Here is a 23,572-nt window from a genome sequence, read left to right as displayed (position 1 = left end):
GTTTAGGCACTTGGCTTGTTGTTGAATACTTCATAAAGCAGGTGTCTATCTCTCCCTTCTGATTGCTCGCTGCTGCCCAAGCACACCAGGCATTCCAGCCAAATTGAATATCTTAGCTTTGCTCCCTTGTAAACAAACATGTTTGCGCCCACTTCCTTCTCCACTGAGAATTTCCCATTATATTCATATGTCCTAGTTCGGCTCAGACTTCAGGATTAAGCAGATTAGGCTGTAGAAATAACACATGGAAAGCGTAACTGTTCATGCTGCGTGGTGGGACTTGAGTTTTGGGGTCTTCACTTGACACATACTTCCATGTTCACCATAGATGCAGGAAAGAAATATGAGAAAATGTGCCCCTACCCTGAAGGCTCTGAAAACTTCTTTCAGGTTTTTAAAGCTTCTGCCAGGAAGTGACATGTATCACTTCTGCTCGCATTTCAGTGGCTGTACTGAACTTCAGAGAAGCTGGAGATGTAAACCTCCCAGGCTGGATTAGGGCACAGCAAGCAGTGCATCCAGCAGGCAGAATGCTAACTTTTCATGACCATACCCAATTATGGGTGGCTGATTCATTTCATTGACTTGAATGAGTCTGACTAAATTTGATAAGGGCTATTTCAAGCATTAAATTAATTGGATGAATACATTGGTCGATTCATGCCCGGGCACATATGCAATTCTGTTGATTTAAAGCACTTATCTGGAAACGTTCCTAATTTACTAAAATTGTAGAATTATTCATATTGATAAAACGTTCTACTCCAGGAATTAGAACAATAGATGTTGCTTCTAATGAAGGTTTTATCTGATTTACTAAAACTATTTATTATCCATTGATTCTGAAATTATTCTTCTGGATAATTTGGAGCAGTTAAGACAGTTGAAAGTGTGTTATTGGAATGGAAGCATATTTATTGGAATGCTTTTCTTCTTCTAGGTGAGGTGCAATTCCTACAGGCCAGAGGCTGCCAGGGAACAAATCCAAATTGGTGCTCACAGCCCACCTCAGTTTAGGTAAATGGGTGACATTTATTTTTCACCTTGCATGTCATGCCCCCTCCTCCTCCCAGATTTGCCATTCCTGTATATGACTAGGTATGTGATCTGAACAAAATCCTGTATTGTGAATCTGTCTCCAGTATCAGGGAAAAAATCTGGCTAATCAGAAATAATGTATTTTTTTCTTTAATAGTAGTAGTAAACTTATTTAGTCAGTGTCCTCCCAACTCAACCTCTGCTAATGGGTACTTGTATGTACCTCTAGTGTAGTGTGATATCAAGAAATCCAGGAGACTACTGGACAGTAAAGTTCATTTAGAATCCAAATCACACTTTTAATAATGGATACCACTTACTAATTTCCAGTTTTTGAGAGAGCAATTTATGAGTGCCAGGACCACCACATGTATTCAGTAAACCCATGTATTCACTTTATTGTGGCTGGTTTTGTGTTAAAGAGTATGTTTTTTAGTGCATTTTTTTTCTTGTGTAGTCAACCAACATGTATAGATGCCTACTTTCTGGAATTGCTTCAAAAACAAAGGAAGCTATATGGTTTTTATTTAGCACTTCTAACTCACTTTTAGAATCAGTCACTATAGTTTAGCTTTTAGCATGAGATAGTTGCTTATTTGTGTGGAGAAATTTATTAATTAATCTCATTATCACAACACAAAACATTAAGTAAAAATAAAGCTAAAGTTAATATTAGTCTATGCTAGGTCTGTAGTTTGAGAGAAACTGTCTATAGTTGAGGACATTTAAGTATATTGCTAAATTGAAGAAACCATAACAATTTGTAATCATTCTTTTCCCAGAACATATTATATTACCTGCATATCCGTATACTTAATATTTGAACAAACCATTAACACATTTCAGGAAAGGCATCTATGATTTTTTTCCTGTGTGAGCATTTAAAAATCTTATTCCAAAACCTTGCCTTAGAAGTGCTTCGGAAATTGACTATAAATTACCCACCAGTACAAAAATCTAATCACTATGTTGGAAATTCTCCCCCACTGGGCTAAACTGTCATGAAAACTGACAGTCTCTAATGGACTAAAATGTGCTCCCACTGACAATTGGTGTGGATGAAGCCACAGAATGGATTAATTGTGCAACAGATAAGTTTTTAGTGTCAAATTTCCTCTTACTAACTAGTTGCCTATAATGTTGAAGTTTAGCGGATAACTGACAGAATATATTTACTAATTATCAGCAATATTCTATCTTTATCACTTGCCTAGGGTGAATCTCACTATGAAATATGCATGCCTAGTTGTACATCTCATTAAAACACAAGAGGTTAGGAAGATTCTTTCGGATGTCAAGATGTTACATTTGTTCTATGCCCATAGGTAACAAAGTCATTAGGGAGGAAATGGTCAGTGACTGGGGACACTGAGTCTATATCCAACCTTCTGAACATGTGGTTGGGTAAGAAGTAAATGAAGAGAGAGTTTCTTTGCCTGGCTTATTACTGGTGTCTGCAGTAACTATCGATTTTAAGTGCAGCAGAAATAACACAATGGAAATACTACTTCCAGAAGGCAGTCACAATCAAAGTGCTCAGTAGGAATTCATGGTCTTTACTGAATTGGAAACTTGTAAGAACACCAGATTGTTGGACCTAATTCCAGTGAAGGATTACTCATTTGTGGCATGTAGATAGTATCCATTAGCTATTTGTGCTAGCCAATTCCCAGTTAAACATGAGTCTCCAAAGCCAATAGGAATTTGGAGAAAATGTTTTTGCAGATTGAAGGAATTCTGGTTTTTAAAAAAGTTTTATTTATTTTTTATTGCAAAGTCAGATATACACAGAGGAGGAGAGACAGAGAGGAAGATCTTCTATCCATTGATTCACTCCCCAAGTGAGTGCAACGGCTGGTACTGCACCGATCTGAAGCCAGGAGCCAAGAAGTTCCTCCAGGTCTCCCACATGGGTGCAGGGTCGCAAGGCTTTGGGCCGTACTCCACTGCTTTCTCAGGCCACAGGCAGGGAGCTGGATGGAAAGTGGGGCTGCCGGGATTAGCACTGGTGCCCATATGGGATCCCAGTGCATTCAAGGCGAGGACTTTAGCCACTAGCCAGCACGCTGGACCCTGTTTTTTTATTTCCTTAATTTTTTTTTGTAATTATTATTTTTTTCTACCTGCCATTGTGTTTTAATTAATACCCAATGGAGCTTATTTATAAACTTGAAAATAACTAACAGAAATGCAACAACATAAATGACGGTTTATGAAGAAAGTCAAAGATGAAAGACTGTACATCACAGGTTCCAGATAGAGGCCAGAGTACTGGTGATCTGGAGGTGCTATCGGTAGTGCACAGAAGAAAGCTTTCTGAAAACATCCATGTCTCTGTCTAGCTGGAGTAACATGGCTCTACAGACACATGTCAGAAAGTGATGTCTACATTTAAGATTGGTGCGTTTTGTGCCAATTACACTTTTTCATAAATGTTTAGGAAATTAAATAAACAAAATATTGGCAATGATACCATTTTACAAGGATTTGAAGAGTGTTGAAATTCAGTAGACATTTATTTGCCTGGGACTGGGTAAATGATGGTTCAAGTCTTAGCTTTGTTCATTTCTTTGGAACTCTACCATGTGGGTTTTTTATAAACCTCTTCGGTGACCCTTCTAGAAATATACTGCTACAATTTTATCCAGAGCGTGTTGATGTAGAAGAATTCAATGACATGTGCTCTGCTCTTTTTTTTTTCAGGGTTAATGGTGCAATTAGTAACTTTGAAGAATTCCAGAAAGCTTTTAACTGTCCACCCAATTCCACAATGAACAGAGGCATGGACTCCTGCCGGCTCTGGTAGCGGCAATGCTGGTTTCTGCCACTCTGAGAGAGCCATCGCACAGTGGAAGCAGAAGTGGTGCTGGACACTCATCGTACATGGCTTTAGGCCTGTGTTCCCCTAAGGACTTTCATTTTAATGCATTCTCACTATTTGGTTAGATCTGTTCAAAGTTGTAGGGCTTTAAAAAAATGGAATAGATTAAATGAACCACGTTTGCTTCTTTAGAAAACCAAAGCAACAACAACAAAAAAATCCCTAGACAACTTTTGTTCAAATGCTACCTGCTGGGTTGTTCACTGTAGTGTGTTAGTCACAGCTAAGTGGTCCATATCATTTCAATCCATAGTTCTGCAGGAGTCCCAAGAAGAGTGTATCCATGTAAATTCACTTTGTTAAACTTGTAACTCTCAGTGGTGAAGATGTGTGCACAGATACCTGGGAGGTCTTGCTTCTTTGTGGAAAGTGGTGGGAGATTTTAGAGATAATTATTACACAGCACTTTCTCTTTTTTACGGATTTGTTTTTATTGGAAAGATAGGGTCATAAAGAGGAGAGACAGAGAGTAAGGTCTTTCATCCACTGGTTCACTCCCCAAATAATCAAAATAGCTGTAGCTGAGCCAGTCTGAAGCTAGGTGCTTCCTCCAGATCATCCATGTGGGTGCAGATGCCCAAGGACTTGAGCCATCCTCCTCTGCTTTCCCAGGCAATAAGCAGGGAGCTGCATTAGAAATGGAGTAGCCCTGACTTGAACCAGTGTCCAAATGGGATGCCAGCACCATATGTAAAAGCTTAGCCTAGTACGCTGTGATACCAGCCCCACAGCATTTATCAATGCTAAGGTATTAAATGGGGAATATGTTGGATCTATAACTTGAAATATTTGCTGAAGTTCTTGCCTTTGTATTTGGAGTTGATTGAAATGAAAAGGTTCCTCACAACTTGAGTCTGATGTAGCTGATTGCCCTGTTCAAATCAGCATGCAGAAATCTAGTAGAAGGATTGCTAGGCAGAGGGGTTGAGTATATAAATAGAAGAGGACTATATTGTTCATTCTCAGCAGCAGTAAAAGCTCCTGATCATACAACAGGGAAAGTAGGAGACATAACCTTTACAATTGTTATCCAAGTCTGTGAACCCCTGTGGTTGTCTGCTGAACATTTTTCTATATCTTAATACCATTTTGTTTCACTACTTGGCACTTCTGTGCATGCCCCTGATTCAGAAGTGAACAGGCCTGAAGAGGAGAACTTTAGAACAGTTTTATTCTCCACTAGGGACATATAGCTTTCATTTCCCTTTAGTGCGAAGAACAAATAAAACATTGAGGACAATAAAACAAATAAAACATTCTGTTTCTATTTTTTTTCTTAGTTAATGGAAGCTTTCTTAGTAAAGCTTTTGTGAAAAGCTTTTTGATTAATGATATTTTAGGATATTGATTTATTTATAAGTTCCTTGCATAGGCCAAAGGAACATAATTTTCACTGTAAGTTTTCTGAAAAGCTTGCAAGAAGAGAGTAGTACCATGTCTTTGGCCCTTAGAGCTTCCCCATTTGAAGTGACCTCCTGTATCTCTTTATGTGGATGTATGCATGACAAAATGATATTGGCATTAAAGCAGTTACCTGTTACTTAAAATAGGCATTCCTCCAACGTCTGGGTTAAGTGGGCTAGTTCAGTGTCTCAAGAGCAAAATGACAAATTTATTTTGTAACCACAAGAGGTTAGTTGGCATCCCTGTCTCCTGTCATCTTTCTAATTTTTTAAAACATAAGTGTGTGCCGTGTCCTTCTGTAACCATGGGAACTTGTGAAGGGAGAAAAATGGAGGGGCACCATCATGAGAACAATTACACTGCATTAGATAGAGGAGAGTGATTTTCTCCTTGACTTCCTCCTCTTCAAATGGATAAACTTCTGAAGGGCAGTTACCTTTCCTCCTCTTAACTATGGCTTAATGTGACCTTAGTTTATATTTCTGAAAACAAGCAGTGTTAGGTTAGGGGTGCGGGAAATGTAAGTGCTTTTTATCTGGAGTGAGCCTTTTGATTTGGTTTAGAAATGTAAAGATATTCTTGGTTTATGTCTGCACTTGGGCATTTAAAAATCAGCTGAGGTTTGTTGTGTCTCTATGACTAGTGCTTTCCTCTTTAAGCTCCACATAAGCACATTCCTGCAGGTCAGAGAAAGTGTTCAATAAAGCATAGAACCACAACTTTGGAAATGGGAATCACTAAGTCACTTGTTGGTTTAGGAAGAGTGGTTGGATCCCTCACATTTTCTGGGTAATAGTTCATTCTGTTTTGCTTTATTTAATGTAACTGTGCTATACCAAAAGTTGTAAATAGGGTGACCTTTCTTAAAGCAAACCAAAAGCAACATGCCAACTCATCAATAATGATAAGAATAATTTTCTGGAAAAGTTGGATTCCCTAATTTACACTGTGTTTAACTCTTCAGATTACTGTCTCATTGTCTCTTCAATACAAATTGCTATATAAGAAACAGACAATGATTAAATGTCTCTAAAATGCAACTGGAAACGAAGAGAAAGCAGGTAGGAGAAGCTGACCTACAGATATGGCTCTGAAGAGAAAGCAGGACTCTGGCAGTCTTTGTTAAGCATATTGACTGGAGTAGACACATGAAGTTTTACAAAAACAATTAGGGTGAATTAAAAAGAAATTGGATATTGGATCTCAGACTAGAATTGCAAAACATACCTCTCTGTTTCATATACCAGATGGTCTGCCAATGGGGCAGTGGCACAAATTAGGTTTTTTGGGAGAATCTACTGGGTAAGTCAAGGATTCTATGCATATAGTGGAGTGAGTGATGTGTTGTTATCACCATTGCCCAAACTTTGTTGAGCTTTTCACCAAGCATTCAGCCTTAACATCCTATTTCCATTTATTTCCTTTTATAAAATGGACCTAGGCATGACTAATGCAAGCTCAGGATTCATAAATTATCCCAAAGTTTATTTAGTGGCTTGCCTCAATGGAGCTTAAAGCATAGCACATAAATTTTTATCTTATTTAGCCCTGGAGCATCACAGAGAAGCAACTAGGAACTGTAGCTTGCCAGACAGATTGTGCTTGTGCCAGAGAAGCAGAGAGCCCTGAAATTGCTTGTCAAGTACCCCAGTTCCAGGAAAGAAACACTGACCTGTGCTTTGGGCTCCAGGCCTTTGGATTAGCCTTCACTCCTTAGATTACCCCATTTCTAAATGCATTTATTCACTTAGTAGTTTCTATAATCACTTAACAGTTGATAGACTTCTTCCATAATTTTTTTAATGTAATGCTTCAGTTGCATATTAAATTGTGCAAGTATATTTGATCATTTTGTATAATAGCATTCTCATTGCCAGTGGCCAGTACACCACTGGTTTGAAGAAAAATGTTCATAGATCATTTGTTTTCTAACTAAATAGGCATTGTACGACAGTTTGATTTTTCTTTCTCTACTTGTGAAACTATGTCGACAACAATTTTAAGGACAATAAAACATTGGTTGAAAATTTTCTGTTTTTCTCCTTTCTTCTAATTCTTTTTTTTTTTTAATGAAATTGGGACTTGCCTTGTGGCATAGCAGGCAAAGCTATTGCCTGCAATGCTTGCATTCCATATGGGTGCTGGTTTTTGTGTCTACTTCTCCACTTCAGGTCCAGCTTCCTTTGAATGGTCTGGGAAAACCAGTAGGAGATGGACCTAGTGTTTGGATGCATGCTACCCACCTGGGAGACCTGGAAGAAGATGCTGACTGTTACTTTCAACCTGGTTCAACAATGACTGTTCCAGCCACTTGGGAGGTAAGATCTCTGTCTCTCCCTTTCTCTGTGTAACTCTGATTTTTCAAATAAATAAATAAATCTTTAAAATAACCAACAAAATAAAATTGATTGCATTTATCAATAGATTCAGTTCTGCCTTAGATAATAATACTGTGTTTGCCAAAACTATTGCAAAGCACTGTAGTGTACAAGTTTTCTTGGTTTAGGAAAACGGGATTTGAATGTAGCAACTTTCTCTGAAGACAGGTGGCCATACTTTCTTCCCATATGTGAGTCAGCAGATGTGGTTTGTTGTCTTTGATGTGATACTGCTTTTGAGGAAAAGACATGCCTCTGAGAAAATTATCAACCATAATAGGGTTGGTCCTGGAAAAGTGACAGTGATGATGACAGTTACTAGTGAGATAAAGGATCTCTGTGCTAACACCATTCTGTAACATTCCAGTCCATATGTGGTTATCACATAGTAATTGAACATAATTTATTAAAAATTCCCAACTTAGCTATATCAGGTGGATTGTATACAATCTCTGAGCTTCAGTGAATACATTCTGGTCTAATGTGGATATGGTGATTTTTCTAATTATCCCACTGACTAATATGTGGTGATATGTAAACTTAGGTTGTATTTGACACTCCTCTTATGAATACTGTTGATGTTTTGTCTGTGCAAATACAAGGAAAATCCCTTTTACTAGGTTCCCTGTCCTTCTCTGCTGTGTTTTTCATTTCAGATTGGCTGCACTTCTTTAGGATGGCTGCCTTCATACTTCTGGAGCTCTTTGCCCAATGCCCCATCAGAGAACCACAACTTCCAAGCTGCCTAAGAACCACAGGTGCTGGTTGCTCCGAAAACCTGTCTTGCCTGCAGCCAGACATGTTTCAGTGACAGCCATGAAATTCCTGCTAACTTTTCTATGGAGCATTTGGGGTTATGCTGGTGGTGTGAGTAGAATCTTCTGTTGATTGTTTTGGATGCTTCTGGAATTGATATGTTTTAAGATTTAGTAAAGTACTGGCCTGTACAATACAAAGGCAATTTATATGTTTAGAAGGAGGTTGTGCAAGAAATAGACATCAGATGATGGAGTTAATGGGTACTAAGCGGCTACAAGTGGCCAGTTGGTGCCCTTTTTGAAGAGTTGGGACTTGAGGTGATCCATGAAATAAGAGCAGACAGGGTTTCTGGACGATCTCTGGGTTATGGAGAGGAAGGAGAGGTTTTTTGTTTTTGTTTTTGTTTTTTGGTGGTGGTGGGGTGGGGGAGAGAGGGCAAGAAGTCTAAAAGTTCTTATGCTATGATCCATGTGATTGATTTTATGAAAATCCAGAGGTATTGAGTTGGTTTGTATTTTTAGATATGTGTCTAAGTTTCAGTTAGGCTTAATGTGTTTATATGCTCCTCAAATTCACTTTCTTTATTGTTGGAGTTCACAGTAACTATAGAAATAGACCATCTCAATGGCTTCCATACATAGTAGGCTTTAGTGATCAGTGAATTTTTCCTTTCCAACTGTTAATTTGAGGACTCAGACTCCTTCCATGTTGTAACTATTGTTTTCAACACATAGTTGACTATATGCTCATTTTTGTGAAACTGATAGATATTGACCAGAGGGTTTGAGCTAGTTTTGAAAGCCGTATTATGTTACTTCTGTCTGTTTCATGTGGACAAACTTAGCTGCAGTCAGGGTAAAACAGGTAGCCAGACTGTCCTCCAAAGGAAAGTGGGTGTCATTCTCAACTAGCAGCCTTCCAAAGTGAAGTCTAGTGTAGTAACTTGGAGCCCTTCTGAATTTAGAAAATTACTTTTGAGCATAGCACTCTGAAATTGAAAATGCCATTGGTAGCCTGCAGTTTATTCTGTAGGAGTCTTTTTAATTAGCAGCTTAATTGGATAATTTAATCCCCCTCAGAATTGGAGTTATGAAAATGAAAATGCGATGCTCTCTGTGATCTGACAAAAGCAGGCTTTAATAAACACACCAAAGTGAGCCTGGAAATGAGCAGCACAAAAGCATTACAATAATTTGTGATCAATGAAAGAAAACTGGATCTATAATTTTAATTATTCCTAAATGGTCTACATACATTTTCATTTGAATGTACATTTTGCTTTGTTAATTGGCTCAATTAAGAAGGTCAGTGAGTATAAGAACCTGTGACTAAGCCATGATTTTATATGTTTTAAGCTTTAAAAATATATGCCATTTGAGAAAATAAATAATACCATTTGAAATATTGTTGAAAGAAAGGGCAATATATTTTAGTGGTTTTAGAGGCTTTATATAAAGGTTGTTTTTATGTTTCCATTGATGATGAAATGAAAAATGCTGCACATCATATTTTTTTTTGTTTGTTTTCTTGACTGAGAAGTTGAAGCTCAAGAGTCCAAGATAGGACAATGAGTGTCCGTGTACAGCTACAGAAGTATTATTCTAATTCATTCTGGCTTTGAAACTGTTTAGGGAAAGAATGGAATGCTTACATTAAAATCCTCAAAGTATCGTGCAAATCGCCAGTTAGGCTGAAATGTCTGCAAAATGTCCTAGACAAGAAAAGACAAGTATAACTTAGCATTTGGAAGTATGTTGTGTTCATGTCCAATCTGATGTCACAGTCAGTACACATAGTACCTGAGTGACAGTGCAACAACCCTCCCACCCTAGGTGCATTTTATAAATGACAAGAACAGCCTAGAACACGTTTATTGAAAAATTGACCAGGCTTTCAATTACTATTTCTTTGGCCTAGTACTAATCATGATAAAAATTGCTTACATTTGTTGACATATATCTACCATGTCCTACACACTCTCCTAGGGCCTTGTTCTAGTCTATTCTTGCAGTAATCTTGCAAATGGTTGTTTCTCTTCCCACTACACAGTGATGAATGCTTTCATGACTTGCCAAGAACACATCAGTAATTGGTAGAGCCAGGAATATAGTCAATTTTGTCTCACTTCAGAGCTCATTCTCTACTGCTCTGCTGGGCATAAGTTACAGTGTTCACAAACCTGATTTTAACTTGTCACTACAGAATTAAGTTAAGGCTATGCTTCGGTAGTAATCTCTTACTAAAATACTTTAGTCTATTTGTGAAATTTACACTCCATGGTAATTTAATCTTAAATTCATCAGAAAGGAATGTGGACTACACTCCCTTACTAATGCTTGTGACCACTTGTTGAACAAGTACCATGTGCCAGAGAGATACTAAACACATTATTTACATTATCTAATTTAATCAGATTTTACCTGGTGGTGAAGCAATTCAAAGAAGTTGTTCAACTGAAGCACAGATCAGAAGTTTTCAGCAATCCTCTGGTGGTGGATTGACATGAACCTCTTGCATGTGTTCTCTTGCATATGTGCAGTGCTACACATGAACATACAACCACATAAACCCTCAGTTCACATCATGGATCAGCCAAGCCTGAACATAGCTTAAGAGCATTTGTTACACCTCAGCACAGTCATGGTAGAAAGCATGCTTACTTGGCATCATTTGCCCATAGATTTTAACAGGCAGTTCACAGCCATCACAGAAATGATCTGGTGAATTATCCTTTTCTTCTATGGGGTTTAGTTTTAAATTTTCCATGCCAAGGCAACCAGATTATTTTCTTGTTTTTTTTTTTTTTAAACAACTCACTTTTCTTACTGTTCTTCATTATGTTCATATTCTTGTTCACAAGTGCACATCCATTCATAGTTTGGAGCATTTTGGACCCAGATTTGGTTTAGTTTACTTCCTTGGAAATGAGCCATTAAGGACATCCAGTCACTGATGATGCCAGTTGCTAGCAGCAGACACACACCTTCTTCTGTGGTCCATTCATCTGCAGTGTCCCCTGCAAGCAGTGTTAGTTTAGAAGGGCTTGCTTCTCTTGACACCCATCCTGTGCCTGCTCTAAAGGGGGAGTTTGGGCACAAGAAGCTCAAATATCACCGTGGAGATTGCTAAGGCAGAAAGGGAAAATGTTTAATCCTGGAAAGAGGCTTTGTTGGGACTGTAGAGAGAGCTGCCAGCAAGCCCCACATAGTGCTGCCTTCTAGAACTGACTGATTTTTCAGCTATTTCCTAAATACTTTCCTGCTGGAATACAACTGGATAATTAAGGTGTATGTGTTCATGCATATAGGTAGATCCACAACATATTCTTTAGGAGTTTATGATTTAATGATGTATTTAAAAATCACCATGATGTAGAGGCAGGAGGAACTGAATTTACTTTATTAACGAAGAATCATATAAAAAGTAGTGATCGAGTAGCTTCACAGAACTAGATATTTGCTATTTTTGACTGGACTTACACAATGGTTATACGTTGTTTTTGGCAAAGTTGCTCCAGGTTTCACCTGCCTGTCAATACCAACCAGGTGACAGAAAGAACACCACACTGTGCTTTCCCGACTCCACCTGCACTTACGATGGCACCTGCGCACACTGAGAGGCCTATCCTGAATGTGCAGTCTCCTTTCTTGCTATGTCAGCTGTCAAATTCCCTCTGAGCAAGACAGTACACACACACACACAAAAAAATCACTGATCAATCCTGAAGAACACTACCCTGACAGACTGGGTAATGTTTCAGAGAGTGGATAGCAGGGCAGGGAATTAAGGGACTGAGTTAAGTGATTTGGGGGAAGGTCTTCCAAGCCCAGCATCTAATTGAAACAATGCAGGGATTCTGACTTTTTAGCTATAGGATGGTGCACACAGAGATGAAAAGTGTTGCAATGACTTATGATGGGAAAGGGAAAGATGTTACTTGTGAGGAAGTTCCTCTGATTGGCTTACAATTTTATTCTTTAGGATGGCTATTTCCCGGAACAGGCAGCTAAATTTGCTTGTTTCCAGAGTTGGTTAACACAGAAGAGAAAGCTCTTCTCAGACTTATTATTGTTTTAGATAGCGACAGGGAATTAGGCTAGTTTTAAGTACTCAGTTACTACAGAGAAGGTGCTCTTTTCTGTTACTCTTGCTCTAATATGCTGGGTTGTTAATTTCTGGAAACACTAGTGGTAAAAACAAAACAATATGCAGACAGCCACTAATGGTGTCAGTGCCTGCAATGCCCAGAGTCATTGCTACCCCAGCAAAGACACAATCCTTAATGAAGATGCTACTGAGTCCAAGAAGACAAATGGACTTTTGTGCCCTATTTCACTCTATTACATGATCTGCAAAGCACCTCAGATGTACACTCTCCAGTGCCTTCAAGAGATTTTCTGGAAACTGTTCATTTAAGTTTTTAATTTGTTCTTGATTATTGCTTGCCTGCCAAAGACTCAGGTGCTACAAGCTCACGGTCCCTGGTTTTAATTTAAGTGAACAATGCCACTTGCCTCTCCCCTGGCTCTTAAACTGTTTAGGTATCTCAGTAGTACTACCCTCATTAACTGACATGCAAACAAATGCCTTAAAGGCTCATCTCATGGAGCTTCCAGGCAATATACCTTGTCTAACCACCGAGTCCAGTGCACTTTTTTGTTCCCCTGGCAAACCAAGCCTGTCATTGCATAATGATTGAAGATTTTATCTATTTGCTTTTCAGAAGCAGGTTTGTTTTGTTTTGTTTTGTTTTGCTTTTGTTGCATCCACTAATATGCCTTTTAGAATGGCTGCATCCCATTTTGGAATGCCTGCATGTAAGTCCTGGCTCCCCTCCTGATTCCAGTTTCCTGCTCATGGACACACTGGGAGGAAGCAGGTGATGATTCAAGCAGTTGGGTTCCTGTCAGCCATGTGGGAGCTCTGGATTGACAATCAGCAATTATTGACTACACAACAAAGGAATGTGAGCATGCACGATGCTAGGAAACAGGTTGCAACATCTCCATTTTAGCCACCTGCCATCTGGCCCAGAGGCAGTCATTCCACCAGAGTGACACCCAAGGTCAGCGAGAGCAAGAGCTGTATGTCCTGGTGCCAGGCTACTGGATTTTATTTCTCATTTAAGGGAATCTGATCTGTCATTCCTCTGGCTCCTGTGGGCTTTCCATTCACATAATCAACATATCACTCTTGGTGACTTGGGAAGAGCTGTGGCAGTTTTAAGTTGAGTGGAGAATCAGCATGTTCCCATGCCAGATGCCTTCAGTTTTGCAAAGCAAGAAAATGTCCAGCTCCAAAAAGTAAGGGAAATTGCTCTGTGTAAAGGAGACATCGCCTTTCATCCCAAATGTGCCAGTAGCTATATTTTCTGTCCTTGGAGGGCTGGCCCTCTGCAAAAGCTTAGAGCAGTGATTCTGCAAATGCAGTCCACAGGCCTCTTGAGATTCCCAAGGCCATTCTTGAGGGTCCATGAGGTAAAAATGATTTCCATAGCAATACTAAGATGTTAATTTCCTTTTTTTCTTTTACTGTTTGGCATCTGTGATAACAATGCAAAATCAGTGGGTGGGGGGGTGGAGGTAAAACTGTTAGCACTTTAGCACGAATCAAGTCAGTGCTACCAAAACGTATTGGTAGTTACCTTTTTTTTTTTTCTTTTCATTTTTTTTTTCTTACTGCCATGAAAAAAAACAGTTTGATTTCACAATGCCCCTGATGAAACTCTAAAAACTATTAATGTTATTAAACTTTAACCTTCAAGTATATATCATTTTCATATTCTGTGTGACAAAATGCAAAGTGCATTGACGTACAATGGCTGTCCAAGAAAAGCATGGTTGCCATCTTGAGTTGGAAGGTGTACTCTATGCATTTTTATTTGAAAAACTACTGACAGACTATGGCAATGCAAAGCTGAATATTTGGCAGATATGTTATCAAAAAAATTAGATAGCTTCTTCAAAGAAGACAGCTAATGGTATTTGTTGCAATAATAAAATGCAAGCCATTGAGTGAAAATTGGAATTCTGAAAATCTTTCATCTTTTACACTGAGTGGGAAAGTTTGCCAGCCCTAAAGACTTAGTAAGGTCAGTGGCAATAAGGAGCATGTTTTTTTTAAGTCCTATAATGAAATCTGTAAGCATTCAAACATCTGCATCACTTAATAAATCAACATTTCCCAAGTATCTAAATTTGATACTACAAAAATGAGGAATGGCTAGATAACCATTATAAGGACTAGATAACAAGTCATTTTAGTATATAGGAGTACAAAAGCTTCATCACTACATTTCAGATTTCAAACCACAACCAGCTTTTAAGTATCTCTTGTTCTGCTTTAGCTTGAAATATCAAGGACTATTTAAGGGCTATTCAAATAACGCTCCCACTTTCCAACAATATATCTAAACAAACCTGAATTGTCTCCCTGCATTTTACCAAGAGCAAATGTCACAAGAGATTGAATGTCGAAGCAATATGATAACCCAGCTGCCTTCTATTAAAGTATTAAAAGGACTTGCAAAAGTATAAAACAATTCCATTACTCTTACCAATTTGATTCTTAAGGAAAATATATATATATATTTCATTTTTCAAAAAGTGTTATTAACATACAATGGATTTGTTCATCCTTACTTTGCTTAGGTTTTACAAGTTCTTTGAGGACTTCAACAATGTTTTAAGAGAGCAGGGTAGACGAATCCTGGAAATCAAACTTGTGATATCGATTGTCCTAGGTGGGGTTTATAAAAGCCCTTTCACCTTTTGTGAGACAGCCATCTCTTCCCACATCCACTGTTCCAAAGTTCTGACTCCAATCCAAATTGCTCAGAAGTTCCTAACACTTCTCCATCTCCTGCAGTATCTGATGGTAGCTAGTAGCTATTCACTGAAATACCAAGCACTGTGTCATGCACCTGGAGTATCTCATCTACTCACCACAACAGCCCATGAAGTAATGAGATGCACAACACATGAGCAGTTACAACAATTGCAAGGCCAAGGAAAACCACACACTACCTAAGGACTCTGTTTAAACCAAAGAAATGCAAACACTTGACAAATACAGCTCTGCTGATATTGAAACACATGTGGGTCATGGTATACTTCAATCATGGTATACTTCAATGAAATTATGAAGTGTTTGCAAAGGCAGAAAAGCCTCTGGCCACCATAGGTAGTTTTGCATTTTCAATTTCAGTGAGTCCGCAACCCACCTGTGGGAGAAATAAACTGACAATGAGAAGGGAAGAACAATCTCCTCAAAAGAAGGTTCATATAAAACAGTTGGGAAAGGTAGTTTAGGATAAAATCATCAGAAGGCTGGACAGAGGGTTATAAGCTAGAGACAAATCAAAATAATCTGGTAAAGAAATAGAGTGTGGAGTATAGATTAGCAAATTGGGACAGAAATAGTAAAGTCCTATTAGGAAGTAATTTAGTGTTCAAAAGTAAGATTGTTCCAGTCTGACTGGGGAGAACAGAAGACAGAGAATGAGCACGAGGGAGGCATTAGAAGGGTCACAGACTGGTGACTAAGGCAGTGGAGAAGAGGGAAAACTGGAAGATTCCAACTTGTGGAACCCCAGGAGACCAGCAGGTTGGTCCAATTAGGGAGGAACAATCTGGCCTAGAGCCAATCCGCTTATCCTACAAACTCCCAGTTTGCTCCTGGCCCAGTACAAGCTCTGAGGCCTGCATCTGCTGACCAACAGGCATCCTGAGAGTCTTACGAGGTAAGGCCATCCCGATGCCTACTAGGGCTCCTGTCACTCAGCGTGTCCCACCCTCCTTAGAGTAATGAAAATAGGCTTCATTTATTTAGTTTTCTGGAAAATTCAAGGGATAATTTCATTTTAGTGTAAAAAAATTGAAATCCATGTGTAGAAAAGGTCTTCAAAGTTTTGTGAAAAATACTTTTTTTCACTTTTTAAAATTCTAATTTTCCACTACATAATTTTATAGGCACAGAGCTTCCTTCCTTCCCCTTCTTTTCTCCTTTCCCTTTCCTTTCGCCCCTCCCCATCACCCCCTGTATTTTACAATATAGTCCTTCCGCTGTAGTCTCAACTCCAAATTTCTGCTTTTTACGTGTGTAATGACATTGTAGGTATAATCAATGGTAGAGAGCCTAGTATTTTGTTGTCAGGGTATATTCAACAGTTTTATTGAGGGGGTATTTTATTCCGGAGTAGAGAAGCAAACAGGCTCTATTTAAAGACTACAGCTGAATACTCAGTACCCAACTTAGGTCTATTCTGTTCCTCTCAGAAATTCAGCTAGATTCTTCTAGGGCTTGTGGACTGTGAAAACGTTGGCCTTTATAGTCAACATCACCAAAATGTCTATACTGCCAAAAGTAATATACAAATTCAGTGTGATCCCAGTCCAAATTCTGAGAACCTTCTTCACAGAGCTGGGACTGTGTGCGAATGAAGTCAGAAGCAACCTATGTCACTACATTCATTGCAGCACAATTCACAACAGCAAAGGTATGGACATAACCTAGATTTCCACTGAAAGAGGAGTGGATGAAGAAACTGGTACAACTACTCGGTGGACTATTACTCAGCCATTTAAAAAGTGATATTCTACCATCCATAACAAAGTGGTCCCAACTGCAGACCATTATGCTTAGTGAAAGAAGCCAATCCCCAAAGAACAAATATCACATGTTCTCTCAGATACACGACAACTTTCATCCAAAATATAAAATGAAAAGATATAAAGGTAAACAAGCTACAATTTGTAATCTCAAAAACGAACGATGTATTGGAGACTAGAGTACCAGGAATCAGAGAACTGCAGTATACATCTCTACTCCTGAATAGAAGTTAAGCTGTTAAATATCCAGAGAACAAAATACTAGACTCACTACCACTGCTTATGCCTTCAGTGTCATGACAAATGTCAAGAGCAACACGCTGCAGTGGGGACTACAGCTGAAGGACTATATTATTATAAAATATGGGACACTGGGGAGGAGGGCAAGGGAGGAGAGGGAAGCCCTGCACCTGCAAAACTGTAAAACAGAAAACGAGAAGAATCTCTCTCTCCCTCTCTCTTTCGTGTTTGATTTATTTTTTAAGGATAGTACCTCAGACTGGAGGAGGGCCTTGGTTTTTTACTCACATGTTGGCTTTCTAATATACAGTCCAATTTCACTCACTTTAAAGCCATCGGCCAACACCTGCTTCTACTCTCCCTGATGCTCTCCCAGACCTGTGTGTTGCCATGTTGTCTCATCACGGAAGAGCAGGATCACATGGGCTGATTGGGTAGTACTAGGCCCATTTGTGAGTAGCAGGCAGGTTCAAAGGAAGGTAATTGTAGAGAGGAGGAGGAAAAAGCTAAAAGTGAAAACTTTCCATCTGGAGAGTGGGAGGGCTGGGGCATGATGATGAGATAATCGTCTTCAGGCGCAGAAAAGGCTCTGCTGGAGAGAAGGAGCTTGGCTGCCCTCCCATCCAGCCAAGGGCACAGCAAGGGCTTGGTTACAGCGTGGAGAATTTACGTAAGATAAAAGAATTTCTTGAACAAATGCGGAAATGGGTTTCAGAGGGGTTTTGTGTAATTGCCTTTGCAGGAGATGGCTAAGAATAGCTTAACTCCTCCAGCAGCCGGAAGGCAAAGAGGTGTTCTGTGGACAAGCAGAAGGTGAACTTTTCTTGTCACCCCTTCCAGAACTGCCGCCCTCTTCTTTCACTGTCAGAATAGAAATTTCCACACTGTTAGGACCCTGAGGAAGAGCTCTGAACCCTTTTCTAGAGCAAAATCTCTTTGCCAGTTCCTCATATTTTTAGAATAAAATCAGCTAGTGAAGCTGTTGCCCCAGTGGCCAGCAGAGCACTGTAGTGGTGGTATTCCAGAAGCCACAGAAGCAGTCTATGGCTAAATAATATCCCAAGTAGACTCCAAATTGTTTCTTTAACTGCAGGATTGCATGATTGGTTTTTAATTAGAATGGATTAATACCATGTTCTCATTGATATAAAAGCAACAGTGAAAGAAAGGAAAAGCATTGTGGTAATTAAAATGAGGATATTATCCTCTGGCTTCTTTCCCACCCTAATATGACCTTATAAAAGAGAGGGAAAATGAAAGAAAAATGCATGTTATGCTTTCTGTGCCTTGGTAATCTTGGTTTCTAAAATTGCGAAGGTGTCATATAGTTGAATGAGCTTTGGTCGTATGTGGGCGTGCTGTGTGTACCAATATATATTACTCATGTGTACATGCTTTTAAACCTATCCAGCCATATAAAAACATATGTAGATTATTTTTAGTCATGGAAGTATATAATAGTATTTATGGGTACCATCTTTTTTTCTATTCCTAAAGTGCAATTAACATGGAACAGTTTAGAAAAATAACCCTTTTCCTTATAGCTGACTGATTTGGCAAAATCAAGAAATTTCCACACCAATATGTAAGATCATCCTCCAATCGTGGGTTGGCATCATCCTCCATGGCAGAACTGTGAAATATGTCATTGAGTTTCCATTCCAAGGAGTAGTGAGCACTCTCTTGCTTGTCTTGGCAGCTTGCTTTGATATATACACATGTAGAAAGGTCTTAAAGGGGGAAAGAAAGACAGGAAGAAGGCTAGAGTATCTTAGGGTTTTATCATATATTTTTAACTAAAAGAAAAAATAGCATTATGCCTACATCTTAATTACAAGCCCATCAGTGGCCAAGTCCAACAAAATAATTCAGTCTTGTCAATAAGTTTTACTTCTGTCCCCAACATAGCATATCTCCCATAGCATGTCACAATATACCATATCACTACTGTAATGGCCTCCTAACTGGTTCTCCACTCTTATCCCTCTCTTGGTATTCACAACAATCTTACTCTTCATTAAGTAGAAACCCATTCACACTGTCATCTCACTATAAAGTGTTCAATGGTTCACTGATGCCTATAGGGTCAAGTTCAAAATCTTGCTCATGATGCTTCAAGACCGTTCTCTCATCTCTGGCAAACTCTTCTTTGCTTATTATTAACTTCCCACCACTCCAAGCCAGCCCAGCCCAATCCTACCCTGATTGCTTTTTAAACACAAGCTCCAGCAAACTGTGTGTAACACCTAGCAAGGATTTTTGCTGTTTCTGACATACCATAATGCTTTCCAGCAGCCTGGCTGCCTTACCTGACCTGTGTGCTTTCTACTGCCTTCTCCGTTTCCAGTGGTTGCTACAAAACTCAGGCCCTATTCCATCTCTTCCCAGCCAGAGTCCTGCATCTTTCGCCTACATTCCAGTGGTGAGTGCCAACCAAAACAAGTGTCAGCAAAGGTGTGTGCGTGTGTGGGGGGAGAGATTTTAGAAAATATTTGATATTCAGAACCTCAAACTGCATTAAACTAGTTACCAGTTACCAGGAAGAATAAAACAGAACCTGGTTGGACTTTCTTGTATATATTTTGCTGGTAACTTCTAATGAAATATACACATATATAACTGCACACAGATCATTAATGTAATAGATGAAGAAACTTAACATTACCATAATCTCAAAAGTTCCTCTGTGGGCCTTTAGTTACAAACAACCTGATTTCTAACAGCATTAGGCTAGCTTTGTGTGTTTTGATACTTTATACAAGCAGAATCAAAGTATATTTTCCTTAGCTTTTTGCCCAACACTGTGTTTCTGGCATCGTTGCACATATTTCTACCTGGTTAACTCTTTTATGGGAAAATATTGAAAATTTTCCTTGCTCTACTGTTGATCATCTGGATAGTTTCTAGTTGTAAAATATTACATTTTTTGGGCAAATACACGTGTGCATTGCTGTTGGATGTACATTAAGTTGAACAATATGAAATTGCCAATATTCAACAGTTTTTAAGTGCCAAGATACACTGCCTGTAAGTGGAATTGGTGAATCATGAGATACAAATACATTCATCTTTAGAAGATGCTACTAAACAGGTGGTCCAGAGTACCTAGGCCAATTTATACTCCTACTAGCAATCAGAGGTTTTGCTATTTTGTGTCCTATTTATTTTGGCCCTTCTCAGGGGGAAGGGGGAATAACTCAATCATGGGTTGGCATTAATGTGCATTTGCTTAATGACTAGTGAAGTTAAGCACATTTTTATATATTTGGTGGCAATTTAGATAGCTTTTTTTTGTGAACAAGTTTAAGTCGTCTGCTCAATTTTCCATTGAGTTCTCTGCCTTATTCATTTTTATTGTTATTTTGATTTCACAGTTGAGTGCATTGTAATTCTTTCAATACTTAGCTCTATAAATATTTTTATCCAATCCTATTCCCAAAGAACCCTGTGTTCACCACTATTCAATTATATATTACACTGTTGAAATTTTTATTTACATATCTACATTTCCTTATGAATTAAGTCATTTTAAGCCATTAAATGATTGCAAGGTGAACTGTTATTCATCATTGTATTCCCAAGCCTAGAATAATACCTATCAAATGATTCAATAAATGTTTGTTCAGTTAAATGGTATACATTTGACATTGTATTCTTCCTAAATTTATGCTAATTTTTAAAATATTCCTTTGTATAAAGTATATTCCAGGCTGACAGTGAAATAGAGTATTCTGTTCTACTTCAAATATTGTTCTGGCTGCAAATATACAACAATGAAAATCAAAGTGTAGTACAATGTTTTTCTTTTTAAATATTTGACTATGAAAAACAATAATATTTGTAATTAGGAAGAAAAATCAAGATCATAGTAGTTTCTTGGGTGAAGATTATTGATTATATAATTTACACCAATAGGTGAAAACCCCAAACTAAGTAGTAAAATAATCACATTCCTAAATATTTAGTAGATGCAGAATACTGAAGGTAAAATCAATAAAAGCTATAACCAATCAGGTTTATAAATACAGCGCCTTCTTATATTATTCTTCCATATGTTTTATATTCTAGTAATTGGCTTGCACATCTACGTTTGCCAATGTACTGTATTTTTTTATGGGCAGGACACATTTCTGAGTTCGTTCTCTTGAGAAACTGGTACTTTCAGACATACTTTCAGCCTTACTACAATGCGATGCATCAGCACATTTCAAAACTCACTGAAGTATATGTCTGCCTCTTTTGATTCAGTGAATTCACTTAAGTATTGATTCTAAGGAATAAATTTAGGTGATATTTATCTGTATTATTTACAATAGCAAAAAAAATGAAATCAGTAACAAATTTGTAATAACAAAGAAAAAATAGGCTAGGGCTGCATTGTGGTGAGGTGCAGTAAGCCACCACTTGGGATGCCAGAGTGCAGGTTTGAGTACTGACTACTCTATTTCTGATCCTACTTCCTGGTAAAACAACTAGGAAGGCAACAGAAGATCTAAGTACTTGGGCCCTTGACACCATGTAGGAGACCAGCTCTGGGAAGTGAAGCAGCAGATGAAGAGTCTTCTCTTTCTCCTCCTCCCTCTGGCCCTCCCCATCTATCTTCTTCTTCCCCGCTCCCCTTGCCTCTGCTTTCTCTCCTCCTTTCACTCTGTGTTCATACTTAGCTCTTGCTCCTGACTCCAGCTTCCTGTTAATGTGGATCGTAATTGTGTCCCTAAATCTCTAAGAAGGCCTAGACTGTCTTCCTGGCTCCCAGCTCTGGCCCAGCCTAGCCAGACCTTTGGTAAGCAAACCAGCTAATGGGAGTGTACCCTCACTTGCTCACTCTCTCACACACAAATCTTTAAAAATGATACATCAAATCACAGAAACTGTAGAAAATACTATGTTTCTATTTCTGTGGATAATTGTGATTGAATCTTTGGCACTCCTGTCATTTGCTCAGAACATATAGAATAGGTTATTGTGAACTAGTTACCCCACTGTTGTGTGTAACAGTGGGAACTTGTTCTTTCTGTGTAACTGCTTTGGCACCTGTAATCCAACCTCCGCTAGCTCACCTGCCACTCTGTGACTCTACTAGTTGCTGCTCTGTTAGATATTGAAATGTCACATTGCACCCCATAAATATTTACACTTATTACAAATCAAAAACTTTCCAAATGTTGCTTAAAATATGTGAACTTAGACATAATTGGAAAACATTTTTACTGAAGATAAAGAAGCAACTATGAATGCATGTCATTGTTGTTAAATATAAAAAGCATGCCAAATCAGATTATTCCCTGAGTCGCAGATTCATAGAAAAAGAATTTACAACTGTAAAAGAATTAACTACAAATTTAAAGATAGTCACTCCTGCTCCTGCCTGGCAAGCTCTTTCCTCAGGTATGGGTTTTATTGAAGTGTCTTCCTGAATATCCTATTTAAATTTGCAACAATCCTCTCTCCTTGCTCCAGCACAACTGTCTGTCATCTTCTGTGTCACCTGTGTCACTTCTTTATGTTGTCTAATGTCCCTGTGGTGGTTTGGACTTCACTACAAATGTAATGGCAAGATCACTGAGGTGTCTTTAGGCAGAGGAATAATAAAGCTTTTATTAAAAAATTGTGAAGTTTGGTTCTAAAGTCACCCAAGTCCAAGATTAATCAAAATGCAGTATGGCTAGGCTGGTGCCGAAGCCCAGCAAGTAAAGCTATCCCCGTGCAACACCAGCATGCCAGGTGAGTTCCAGTGAGTCCTGGCTGGGCCCCTTTCTGTCATGCTAATGGCCTGGGAAAGCAGAGGAATTTGGCCTGAGCGTTCGAGCCCCTACTGTCCATATGGGAGTCCTGGATGGAGTTCCTGGCTCCTGGCTTTGGTCTGGCCCAACCCAGCCCAACCTTGGCTATTGCAGCCATTTGGAGAGTGAACCAGCAAATGGAAATGTCTATCTTTCTTGGTCTCTCCTTCTTGTCTGTTGCTCTGCCTTCCAAATAAATAAAGTAAATACTTGAAAATTACAGTATGGCGCTGAACTAACACATTCAGCCTCCTGTGTTGCAGGCAGACAACAAATGAGAGTTGGTTTTCTTTTTATTTTACAGTGAACATCACTTCATTTATATCGTCATTGGACCTAGATGAAGGAGTGAGTACCTTTTTAAATTTTTGAGTAACATTCAGACTTTGTATGTTTTATGGAGGTCAGTACAATATTTGAACACATATGTGCAGTGTCAACCAATTAAACCAAGCAACTGACTTTCCATTTCCTTATCTT

At 38.7% G+C, this 23,572-nt stretch overlaps 1 protein-coding gene across 1 annotated transcript in view; it reads left to right on the top strand.

Moving 5' to 3' along the window:
• The window catches only part of PHEX (phosphate regulating endopeptidase homolog X-linked), a 190,010-nt gene extending 185,913 nt beyond the window's left edge, over window positions 1-4,097 (top strand). The window contains exons 21-22 of the mRNA XM_041002049.1: window positions 941-1,017; window positions 3,742-4,097. Coding sequence (XP_040857983.1) covers window positions 941-1,017; window positions 3,742-3,844 — 180 coding nt within the window. The 3' untranslated portion in view covers window positions 3,845-4,097. The remainder of the gene's footprint in view (window positions 1-940; window positions 1,018-3,741) is intronic.
• The last annotated feature ends 19,475 nt before the right edge of the window (window positions 4,098-23,572 follow it).

Source organism: Ochotona curzoniae, unplaced genomic scaffold (assembly GCF_017591425.1).
Source record: "Ochotona curzoniae isolate NIBS_2020 unplaced genomic scaffold, NIBS_Ocur_1.0 contig_1274, whole genome shotgun sequence".
NCBI classification, from domain to species: Eukaryota; Metazoa; Chordata; class Mammalia; order Lagomorpha; family Ochotonidae; genus Ochotona; species Ochotona curzoniae.
Note: the sequence above shows the minus strand (reverse complement) of the source record. Positions and strands in the feature narration are given on the sequence as shown.